At 35.4% G+C, this 12,013-nt stretch overlaps 2 protein-coding genes across 2 annotated transcripts; both read right to left on the minus strand.

The window, feature by feature from the left end:
- Window positions 1-77: 77 nt before the first annotated feature.
- On the minus strand, window positions 78-3,554 carry LOC107831710 (large ribosomal subunit protein eL20z). The gene is made up of 4 exons (XM_016659497.2): window positions 3,270-3,554; window positions 2,065-2,146; window positions 665-779; window positions 78-376 (listed from the first exon to the last, which is right to left on the minus strand). The coding sequence occupies exons 1-4, from the start codon at window positions 3,472-3,474 to the stop codon at window positions 329-331; spliced, it is 450 nt and encodes a 149-aa protein (XP_016514983.1). The 5' UTR covers window positions 3,475-3,554; the 3' UTR covers window positions 78-328.
- Window positions 3,555-4,826: 1,272 nt separating this feature from the next.
- LOC107831711 (persulfide dioxygenase ETHE1 homolog, mitochondrial-like) lies at window positions 4,827-9,422 on the minus strand. Its single transcript, XM_016659498.2, has 9 exons — window positions 9,023-9,422; window positions 7,305-7,433; window positions 7,087-7,194; window positions 6,487-6,621; window positions 5,739-5,780; window positions 5,551-5,610; window positions 5,415-5,468; window positions 5,111-5,135; window positions 4,827-5,025 (listed from the first exon to the last, which is right to left on the minus strand). Exons 1-9 carry the CDS (start codon window positions 9,257-9,259, stop codon window positions 4,949-4,951), a joined length of 867 nt encoding a protein of 288 aa, XP_016514984.1. The 5' UTR covers window positions 9,260-9,422; the 3' UTR covers window positions 4,827-4,948.
- Window positions 9,423-12,013: the final 2,591 nt, after the last annotated feature.

Below are 12,013 nucleotides of genomic sequence, written 5' to 3' on the forward strand. Positions count from 1 at the left end.
AAATACTGATAGGTTCTTTTTTTTGCCTCTTTTTCTGGACAAGAGTTTCCACTGGATCTAACCCATCGGTATACAAGTTACTTTACAGTCCCTGGAGAGTTCTGGTGCAATATATAATAAAATTCAATTGATTACCAGTAATTACAAGTGCATACTCTTTCCACGACTAAAATCACAATCACTCTTCACAAGCACGTGTACATGACAGTGTTGGAATCTTCATTAATATACAAGAAGGAAATCAAAGATGTGCAATTTTTACAGGATATTCGAAAAAGATACACGTTAATCAAGCCAGATAGCATACCGATTGGTCACATCTCGTGAGTCAAGTCTTCGACAGACCAAATATGAGGACAAAAGTAGCAAGAACAGCCTGCAATGTGCAATTTATTACATTGTATTAAGCTAGAAGGTGATCATTGTTAGGTGCTTGCCATTTCACTGACAACATCTTAAGATAACATTTTAATTGATCATCAAAGATTAAGAAAAGAAGAGGAAAAAATTGCTCCTCTTCGCCTCAGTAGATAGAAAAGGCGTATTTAGTTTTCAGCTTAAAATCAAACCCCCCATTATCAAACCTGCTCACCCAGCATGACACAAATTTATAACTAATATAACGAAAACTGAAACAATTGCCTAAGAGAAAAAGAACACTTACCGCAATGGTGCATGTAATATATCCTGGTTTCTCTCTAGGATCAATTTGTGCACAAAGCAGGACAAAAGCACCAAGATACCAAGGGATTCCAGCGAGAAAGAAACCAATTATGAACCTTCAAAAATGAAACCAAAGTAAAAGAGAGAGCTCATTAATCATTATTATCCTGTGAGACAGCCTTAGTAATACACATAAGGTCAAACTGCAGGGTCATAGGGACCAAAATAAACTATGTTAATTAACTGACCAAGTAAGACAAGCTCTTTATCCTAACATCCACTCAACAATGTTCGCTAAACGTAAATGGATCTAGTATAACAACTGTCAAGAAATCGAAATCTGAATAAAAAGTTCAACAGAAGCTCTTGTATCATTCATCATTTTGAAACTATAGGTCCAATGGCTTGTTCTTTATCTCTACTGTGAATGATATCAGTATAAATATGTTGTAGAAATTTTATGTTTCCTCCTTCCTAGAGTATGAGAAGTTTCGTCAAAAAGCTCCTTGCTAGAGAATGAAAGAAACAAGAAACTGCAGGAGCTCCCCCCCTTTCTTTTTTGAGTTTTTCCAACCAATAAAGAACAAGGAGAAACCTCAGAGGGGAAATTAAAGATTATATCAAGCATCATTGAAGCTTCAAGCCACTATATGGAATGAATTAATCAATTCACCTTTTGTTTTAATGATTCTTTTCAAGATGCAGTTATTTGTTATTTCTCCCCTGAACATGTTTTGGATGAGAATATGAAACATCAAGATTACGAAGTTTCCAGCATGCTTTCAAGGAACAGTCGTGACTTTACTTTCAATACACATATATAAGACCACCATGCAGTTTATAAGAAACACAATTGGTGTATCCACTTGTGGGAAAGTAGATCGCAGAAGGAGAAAATACAATGATGGAGCAGAGGGATAGAGAAGATAGACCAGTGGCAAAGCTAGGAATTTCTCCAAGGGTGTTCAAACTTGAAAGAAGTCAAAAACAATTCCCGACAAAGGGTGTTCAATATATGTTATATACTTCTAAAATCTTATATTTTACCTACATATACAGTGTAATTTTCCGATGAGGGGTGGTCAATTGACCACTCTTACAAGACTGTAGCTTCGCCCGTGAGATAGACCATAGCCGTCAGAGGCGGATCTAGAATTTCACTCTATGCGTTCAACTTTTAAGTTTTTAAGCATTGAATCCACTATACTTTTAAAGTTATATACACATAAAAGCAACCATAGACTAAAAGTAATAACCAGGAACTGTGTCGGATTTAAACTTGAAACTTGAGTGTGGAAGATAAGCGGGAAGTACCATAAGTTGCTAAAAACACAAAGCAAAAACTATTCAACTTGAAATATGACTAATGATTTGCAAGAGAAAGGATAACGGGGAACTTACAGGAACCAGCCAAGACCAATACCACAGCAAGGAAGGCGATGCTCTCTTTCAGGTCTTCCCTCAGGATCAGGAACAGTATAACCTAAAATATCAAGAGTAGTAGCATAAAATATCAAATCAAACTAGTCCATACTTCAGGTAAACATATAATATTGATGATCCAAATGAGCGAACTCACTAATAGTCTCAGTGTGCTCTAGAAGTATAAGACATTCATACTGCAGTGCCAGAGTGCCTTAAAAAATATACTCCCTCCGTCCCAATACTGTGTTTGACTGGGCACAGAATTTAAGAAAAAAAAGAAAACTTTTGAAACTTGTCGTCAAAAATGAGTCATAGATATTTGTTTAGCTATAAAACTTCTCATTAAAGGTAAAATGGACATTTTAAAGTTGAATTGTTACTAAATATAGAAAGGTGTCATTTCTTTCTATGGCTGACTAAAAGGAAAGAGTGTCAAATAAATTGAAGTGGGGACAGTAATAGTCGCACAGTGCCTTAATTCTGATTAGCCATCCAATTTTTCCTACTAAATACAACTGATTCTTTGCTTAAACGATAGAGTCAACAATAGTCCAATATATAAAGTAACAATCCTCCAAGATTAATACCTCGAAATAGGTTATATATTAAGTTTAGCATTTTTATTACTGAGTTGGTTTTTTCCAGCCAACCAATCAACTATCAAATTAGTCGGGGTCAATCCATTATCAATCAATCAGCTATACCTCAATCCTAAACTAGTTGAGTTCAGAGGCTGAGTCGGCATTCCAACTTTGTGGGTTCTGACTTTTAGAACGACGACTTCAAGTGCTAATAATTGAGTTCTAAATTTATTATTTGTACATAATCAATGAATTTTCTTAACACAAATACACAGTTTGAGCAAAAGCTACTGGGTTCGGGCGAACCCATAATCGAGCTTCTAACTGCGCCCCTGGTTGGGTTCGAGATATAAATCTTTGAGATATTAATCCGTTTCTACAAGAATTCATCATAATTTCACTATTGTTACCAACCTACTACAAGATTCTTATCGACAAAATAAAGTCAAACCATCCATAATCACTGAAAAACGCAACAGCAATTCACGAAAATCATGAATATCAAGTATTTCAGGTGAATTTTTTCGGCATCTGAGTAATTAATTGCAGTAACTATTAAAATCATGAACACAGTATAGGAGCAGAGGGTGAGAGAAGAACCTGGAACGGCCTGATAACCATGAGCATAATATTCAGGTGATGATGCGGTGGCGCCAGGCGGAGGGACTGGCTGAGGAAAACCGATCACCAGTTGAGGTTGAAAAGTTCCATATGCGGCGGGAGGAGGCGGTGGTTGGTCTCCTTCATGGTGGTGGGGTAGGAAGTGGTGGTGATGGTGATGACTGTCCTTGCCGTCTTCACTCATATTTAAATTCCAATAATTGAATTCAGAAATTAGTTGTCTGAGTTTTCAAGAAAGTAGAAGTTGAACTTGTAGTTGTGGGAATTTACAGGGAGTTAAGTGAGGAGGAACAGGTTTTGACTTTGGAATTTGGATTAATTTCTGTGTTTGCTTACTTGGTGACCTGGTATTCGTCTGTGCTGGTGTAATAATTGACTAATCATGGCCCTCCACGTTCACATGTGCAACTCCATCTCGAATAATGAAAAAGAATAAAAAGAAACAAGAAAGTCACAGGGGACGTTTAGATAAGTGTATTTTTTTCCAACACGTTTTGGTAAGTATTTTTTCCTTGCAGATAGCAAAAGTAGAATTTTTGGTGTTCAAAAATATTGTTGCTGAAAAAAGATGTTCTTCTTATTTGGGCAAAATTCATTTTACTTTATAATTATTATTAATTTTTACTACTCAAATTCATTGAAACAACGTCGTAACTTGTTAACATTATTATCAATCTTTGGTAAAAAAATTTATAGAAAATATTTTTCACTCTCCAATCAATTATTTTCAGAAACATTTTTCGAAAAAAATATCTTTCATCCTACCATACACACATGTACCTAGACATTTTTAACCTCAGGTATCCTTAGATGCACAAGATAAAATATGTTTTGATGCTGTTAAAGTGCACATCTTCAAGATGGCCCCTGCAATCTTTTTCCATCTATTTGAGCTTTTCAGTAATGTACTTTTACTAATTTAGGCGCACTTCATTTGGCCTGGGTATGTAGCATATACGTGACGGGTTCAACTGAACCTATAACTTTCGACGCGTCACATAAATTTATGTGCAATATATACAAACATTTCAACAAATAGTAGATTTGAACCCATAGCTTTAAAAATATAATGAGTTCAATGCTAAAAATCTTAAATGCTGCACCCATAAAGTTTAAATCCATTTGGCATTGCACCATGAAGTGTGAGTACAGTGGTAACCCCTTGCTCTGCTTCTGCTACAATTCTTTGCCGAAATTGTGAAAGTACCTTTAACACCTTACACTATATGCACATTGTCATTCAACTCCTGAAAAATCGTCTTTAGTACTTGAGTTGTCATGTTATAACCTATAGATATAAGTGAGCTTGTGGTCTAAAGATTGCATAAAAAAATAGAAAACTTTTGACAGAATAGGCAGTAGCATGTTTAGTCATCTATCTGCTGTCGTAATGCAAGAAAATCTTTCAGCCAAATGATTTAACTATAACTTTGGAGCAACCAACTAAGAAGAAGAGGATGTAAAAAAAAGATCATTATGAAGTTATAAACACTCAAGATTCATATTATCTAAAGAAAGCTTTTGGAAACTCATATATTGGATGAACCATTATTCAACATTATTCAATAGTATAGTTCATTTACACTTCGAAATGTGTATACCCTGCTCTCTATTTACAGCCTCTGGTACCATGAAAGGATCAAATCAAAGACAAGATTTCAAGTCTCTTGCAATCCACAAACCATGTTAGATGGAACCGCTACGTCCATCATTTTTGGATATGACAAATTCAAATCTGCTCAAAAAAGTGCCCTCATTAGCAACTAAAGATAAAAAGCAATCGAGAGGGAAAAAGGAAAGAATTTGAATGGCTTACTCACTTTGCATGATGTTTTTGAATGTTTCCTGCAAACATTGTTTTTTTAGTAAATATGAGTAGCAAGAACTGAACAAGGTTTTCTTAGAAAAAGAAAGATAAAATAACTTTAAATACAGTTAGAACAATGGACACATATAGTTAGAACTTTAGGTAACTACAGTTAGCTCAATGATGCAAATGGAAATTAAATAGATTCCTTTTCGCGAAGCGATGTGACTACAGTCAGCAAGTTTCCCCACTCTTTAACCACAAAGGCGAAGCTTAGCCTTCTAAAACTAGAGTAAAAACTACTAGTGGAGAAGTACCTTATCTTTTGAAAGGCGTGGATTGTACAGCATCTCCTCCCCCACTGCGCTGACCTGAAAATGAAATGCACCAGCGTAAACAAGTTGAAATATGCAACACTAGAAACGGCAAAAACGATGATAGGTGTATCCTTACGGTGAATCCCTTGTAGTCATGAGCCGGATACACCAATGTGTCTTTGGGCAATGTGAAAATCTGCTATCACAAAGCGATGATGATCAGCAATAGTAGGGATAAGAAAAGAATGGATTCAACATTACATTTGTTATATTTTTCTTTTACAGGTAACAATATGCATAAATGTACAAGCTCTATTTCCTTGCCTGTGAATGAACAGAATCATATAATTTGTCTGAACTTCCGCCCTGCAATTAAGTAGGAAAATATGAGTAAACTTTGATACTAAAAGACAGAAAAACCCATTTCATTTCCTGAGGCCCACCTCAAACTACTAACAAGTAAAGACCACCATTTTTTGAGCACAATGATGATAATTGCTTTAAGCAATTTCCAGGATTTCAGAGGAAGGACCCTGGCAACCTCGGCCAATTAAAGATTGAAATTTGTGTAACAAAGTTTTTTGGTTTAACTATGTATATCTGACGACATCCAAGACCAGGATATTCTAAATTTGGTAACATAATAATTGTTCTTGAATTAGTGAAGTAGTTTGGATGACATCTTTGTCTTAAATTTTCAGCAAGGGATATAAAATCCAAATATAATGTTACAGACAATGTCATTCAATAGTTTTCTTTGCCAAATAGAGCATTAACCCCATCCCTTAGATATTATAAAATCCATATATAATGTTTACAGGCAACTACTTTATCAATAGTTTTCTTCACATAATCCTTCCTTTCCTGGTCCCAAACAGAGCATTAAGCCTACCCCTCAAGAACATTCTCGATCTTAGAGCATCATTTACATTTTGTAAGCTAGAAACTGATCAATATCTTAGGTATTTAAGGAGCGCATTTAAATGTGCTGGAGCAGACGCTCTCAATTTTCTTTTGGCCCAAGGTCCAGCAGAATTTAGCTAAAATGACATACTGCAGCAAGAAGATGTACCTGAAAGTCTGTCCGTCCACATCCCCGTATCAAAAGAGCATCACCAGTAAATGCCATCCTTGGCTGAGGCTGATTGGGTCCATCTCCTGTAACATAGGTGACACAGCCCAATGTATGACCAGGAGTTGCACGAACCTGTATTGTAATGTATCAGGATGTAACTCAAAGATAGAAAGTAAATATCAGCCAGAAATTTGAGCTACAGCCAGATATTCGTTAAATTTTTGGTAGGCATTCGTCTTGTATCCCTTGTCCTATTTTATTTGGTCCCATAGAACTGTTGAAGAATCTTACCAGCCACTAGGCTGACTAAATTGGAAAAATACTAAAGCAGTTTCATCTTTTCTAAAATAGAATCACATGGTCAACTGATAGCATTGTCATGTGTTTGCGAGTCGCTTAGATGTTTATGACATGACATGTCAGAATCGTACTAAATTTTCTCCCAACGGGAGCTTCATAGAACCATTCAATTCATCGTTATGATTTTCGACCTTTACAACCATTTGAACAAAATCTAAACTTAAGTATCCTTTATATGCACATTTATCACCAAAAGAAGTACTACTATCTTATATGCAAAAACATATGTCTGCATACCTCCAGAAAAATATCACCAAAATAGATTTTATCACCAGGTTCAACAAAAAGATCGGCTTTTGCATTGCTTGCTTTGGAAATGATTGATTTTACATCAGGCACCTTAGTCTGCAAGAATGAAAACAATAATGAAGCACCAGAAAATAGGGTGGGTGATAAAAGTATCAAGAAGAAATTGTTGGTAATCAGTTATCATATTCGAAGAAAATAAATCGGACCTTAATCAAGCCGGTGCCAGTAACATGATCGGCATGTACATGCGTGTTTATAGCATATATAAGATTCAAACCTAATTCTTTAACAAGTGCAAGATCACGATCCACTGTTTTGTCCACCGGGTCGATCAGCTGCAGTTGTATTACTTACATCAGTTAATTCTGAATGGATAAATTTAACATAACGCACCACGCAGAAAATGAGAGGTAAGTTACAAAATCTGAAATGAAGAAACAAACGATTCTTTATTCCTCAATTCAAAAGACAGGTCTTGCTAATAAAAAGTTTAACTGAGAGCAGAAGTTGATGAATAAATCTAATTGTAGAAAACTAAAAAATTAAATGGATGTCGAGCTCGATGATGCATTTATGGCAACAGTCACCTTAACAGAAGATACTAGTTGCCAACAGATAAGCTCCTACCATCTATGCTATCTTCCTGTTTATCTTTTCAATTGATTATATTCGGATTTGAACTCGATTATCTATATATGAGGTGATTCCAAATATAAGCAAATTATGTATTAAGTTGGCTAATCCTGATATAAGCTAGCATAAATACCAAAATAGTATAGTTAGTTATCTCCCCCTTCCTCTTGTCTCAGGCAAGTGAATTCACAGTTATTTACATCAAAAGGGCACATATGCTTAGCATTATCGGTAGTTAAAGGATGGAAAACAGAATACAGAGTGCTCACCTATAATCGACTCATAACTTCAAGGTTTCTCCGCTAAATAGTGATTCTCTATCTCACAGTTGCTTTCCTTCATCTTGTTTTTAAACCAAAAGCTAGACTTCATAAATACTGAGTATACACCATTCACTTATTTCACATAAAACACGTTTAAAATGACTAATGCATGAAATTCCAAATGTTTATCTAGCGATCAATATGGAAAAGAATATCCTTGTACCTTAGTTTCTTTCTTCGACTATGTTTCTTTTTATCCCCCCATACCTTGAAGGAATCAATAGTGGTTCCCTACTTAGCCACTTATGCCAATGTGACCAGAGGCGCAATATAATCAATGGATTCAACTGAATCACTACTTTCGACACATACATATGTGAAATATCACTAAAGTTTCTTACAAATATTAAATTCTGAACTCATAATTTTGAAAGTGTAAATGGGTTTAGATATAAGAACCTAAAGGTTGAACGCGTTCCGAATTTGACTGGAACCCACGACTCATAAATTGGAGGCAGAGGCGTAGCATTGAGCCGAACCTCATTCTTTCCATTATATTTTGCTACCGATTCCAACAGTTTACTCGTGTAGTTTCATACTAACAAAGATCGTAAAAGACAAAAAGAGCTGCAATCTTTCGTAAGAGCTCTTGTTTATTCCATATTTTGACCACTAGAGCAACACAGAATTACTACAGTAAAAGACACAACTGATAAATAAAAACGTCCTATCTCTAACAAGATAAGACGGTCACATACTTCAACATGATATCACATCAAGTAAAGGTCGTTCAAGTCTCACATCACCCGTTATCAAAAGAAGTTTTCACGTGATTAGCTCATAAGAAGGAATCGAGTGTGTATTGAAGATATAACTAAATTTAAAAAATAGTGTATTAGCTTAACATTTCAGATGAGATGGTAATACAGTTCAACAATACGCTAATCACAACCCATGAAAACCCCATCAATCAAGATTGAAAAGAGAAGTTCAATATGAACAAAAAAAGCTGAGTTGCATAATTTTACCAGTGCTGGTTTTTCAGGATGCAAAGCATCAGCAAGAAGGTAAGTATAGGTAGACGACTCCTTCTCAAATAACTGACGGAAAAGCAGTTTAGAAGGCGTGCTTTGTGCTGAAGACGACGTCATTTTTAGTGAAAATGTAAAAGGAAGAAAGCTATGAGGTTTTGGCAAGAAAATAGAGAAGTTATAAGAAGAAGGTGATGATGTAGAGAAACGAAAACAGCGGAAACTCAGCATCATTATTAAATGGTTATGATTGTATATGCATCAAATGTCAAGATTCCAAAACCAAAGAAGAAGTTGTGACTTGTGACCAATTCCAATAGAATTTTCCAATTGAGAATGATTTCCATTAATGGAGGTCATACGTGCTTTACCCGAAAGTTGATGCCACTTTCAACGAATCAAGGGGCGTTGGCGGTAAAAGCGTCCACTTGTAAACTTCCTATACACCGCACTATATGACCCAAGTGTCTAGAAGCTTTGCGCCTTAATTGATTTTTTTTTTTTGTGGCTATTTTTCACGCATATAAAAGAATTTAACTTTTAGTATTAATTTATTTATTACAAATATAACAAATAATCCTAGGTTCTTTACTCCAAAGACAACTTTGTAAAAAAAATAAAAAATAATTCCTTCTTAATATTTAAAAAAATCAAATATTGACCAAAAAAATTCAATTAAAGGGAACATAAAGAGTAAAGATTATCCTTTAAGTTGTCTCCCAATTGATTACTATAACCAAAGACCCTTCTATCTCAAAATAGGAAAGTTATTTTTCTCTAACTAGTGGCCTAAAGTCAAACCTTAAAAAAAAGTTTTAACTGTAATTAAAATTTTTTTATATATTTTTATTTGATTTTTTTTCTTTTCTTTTTATTGTATAAACATATCTTCATGTACTTGCTAGCTCCCACCATCAAAAGGTATGTGGCAACTTTACTCATCAAAGTTTCTGTAATATCTTTATCAAAAACATCCACCATTAAGATAATATTTTTATAAGTTCTTATCATCTAATATCTCAATTTGTACCATTATTTACAATACGAATTTAACAAACTGAGATCATTAGTTAATAAGAACTTATAAACATTATCTTAATTGTCAAAATTAACTTTGCACATGAGACAATCCCAACCCGGCCAGTTAGTTAGATAAGTTTGGACTAGAATCTTTTCAGCCCTTTAATTTGGAACTAGGACCGAATGTTGGTCGGTTAAGAACTCACATATCCAGAAGATGAAAGTAGCAGAGATGAGGATGTTGAGGTGGATGTGCGAGCATAGTAAGATGGATAAGATTAGGAATGAAGTTATTCGGGAGAAGGTGGGCGTAGCCCCCGTGGAGGACAAGATGAGGGAAGCAAGACTCAGATGGTTCGGGCACATTCAGAGGAGGAGCATTGATGTTCCGGTGAGGAGATATGAGCGACTAGCTGTGGTGGACACGAGGAGAGGTATAGGACGGCCCAAGAAGTATTGGGGAGAAGTGATCAGACAGGACATGGCACGACTTAGGATTACTGAGGACATGACCCTTGACAGGGAACTGTGGAGGTCGAGCATTAAGGTTATAGGTTAGGAGGTAGTTGTAAATATTTCTGCGGTGCATCAGAGTGAGACTTGCCAGTTAGGATTTAGTCTTAGGATGTTAGTGGTTTCTACTGATGTCGGTCTTTACCTACTGGTTATTGTTGTACTTTCCATCTATTTTCATGTTTTTTTATATTGCTATTATTTTATTATGATTCTATTGATAGTACTAATATATCGTCTCTTGTCGTCTTCTTGAGCTGAGGGTCTCCTGGAAACAGCCTCTCTACCCCTCAGGGTAGAGGTAAGGTCTGCGTACATACTACCCTCCCCAGACCCCACTAGTGAGATTACCATGGCGGTTGTTGTTGACTTAATAATACAAAAGTTGAGAACCTCATAATAAAACTTTTGAGTAGAGATGTTGTAGAGAGTTTTATGTTATGTTCCTAAGATTTAGATTGGTTCGTTGACTGTATAAAAAAAGAGACAGCTAAGCACAACAAACTGCAGAATATGAGTATGATTTAACACCACCAAAGGATGTGGTGCAGTGGATGAGATCGCTTTCCCCTTAATCAGAGGTCTCGATTTTGAGCTCTGGGTATGGAAAAATTCTTGGTATGGAGCGTCTCCCCCCGAATGGGGCCCTACGCGGCGCGAATCCGGATATAATCGAGCTTCAATGCGAGTACCGGACACCGGATGAAAACCAAAAAAAAAAGTATGATTTAAAAGTCGATATAAATTTTAAAAAATTAGACGTTTGCTTAACTAACAATGCTGTTTATCGAGATATGATCTGATTTGACTAGTTAAAAAATTGTATAGGTCTGAACATGTGGATTGAAACTAATAATTTTTCTCTTATCAAGATGTCATAATCAAATTAGTGATCTTTTTTCAGTTTTCCACGACTGTTGACTTAATTTGTAACATCTCTTAACTATCAATTGTTTTTTTTTTTTTGAATGAAAAAACCAACAATAAAAAATAAAAAGAACTTTTGTAAGGAAGGTTCTAAGAAACTAATTGAAAAATAAAAATAGTATCAAGATTTGTCATAACTTGAAACAATTTAACAAGATATATAAAATAAAAATAACATCAAATCTTGTTAATGTGTCATGACTTATGAACTATTTAGAGCATGATTTTTTTTACCCCTCCCTAGAAGCTTCCCCGTTATGTTTCCTTGATGACTCAAACTTGCAACCTCAAGGTTGGAGGGTGCTTACTACATAAGCGACCCTCTCTTATCTTTAGAGCATGGTTCAAACTAGTTATTATGGTGAAGATTTTGATCGTCACACATTAGAAAAAAATATCTTTACATAGCCCTCGAAATGGCAAAAGGAAATACGAGTGTCGATGGAGCGATTAGATGACAACCCCACTATTGAAAAAGAAATGTGAATACCAAAATTTCCAAGTTCGCACCCAAATCGAGCTCATGAT

Source organism: Nicotiana tabacum, chromosome 8, assembly GCF_000715075.1.
Source record: "Nicotiana tabacum cultivar K326 chromosome 8, ASM71507v2, whole genome shotgun sequence".
NCBI lineage: Eukaryota > Viridiplantae > Streptophyta > Magnoliopsida > Solanales > Solanaceae > Nicotiana > Nicotiana tabacum.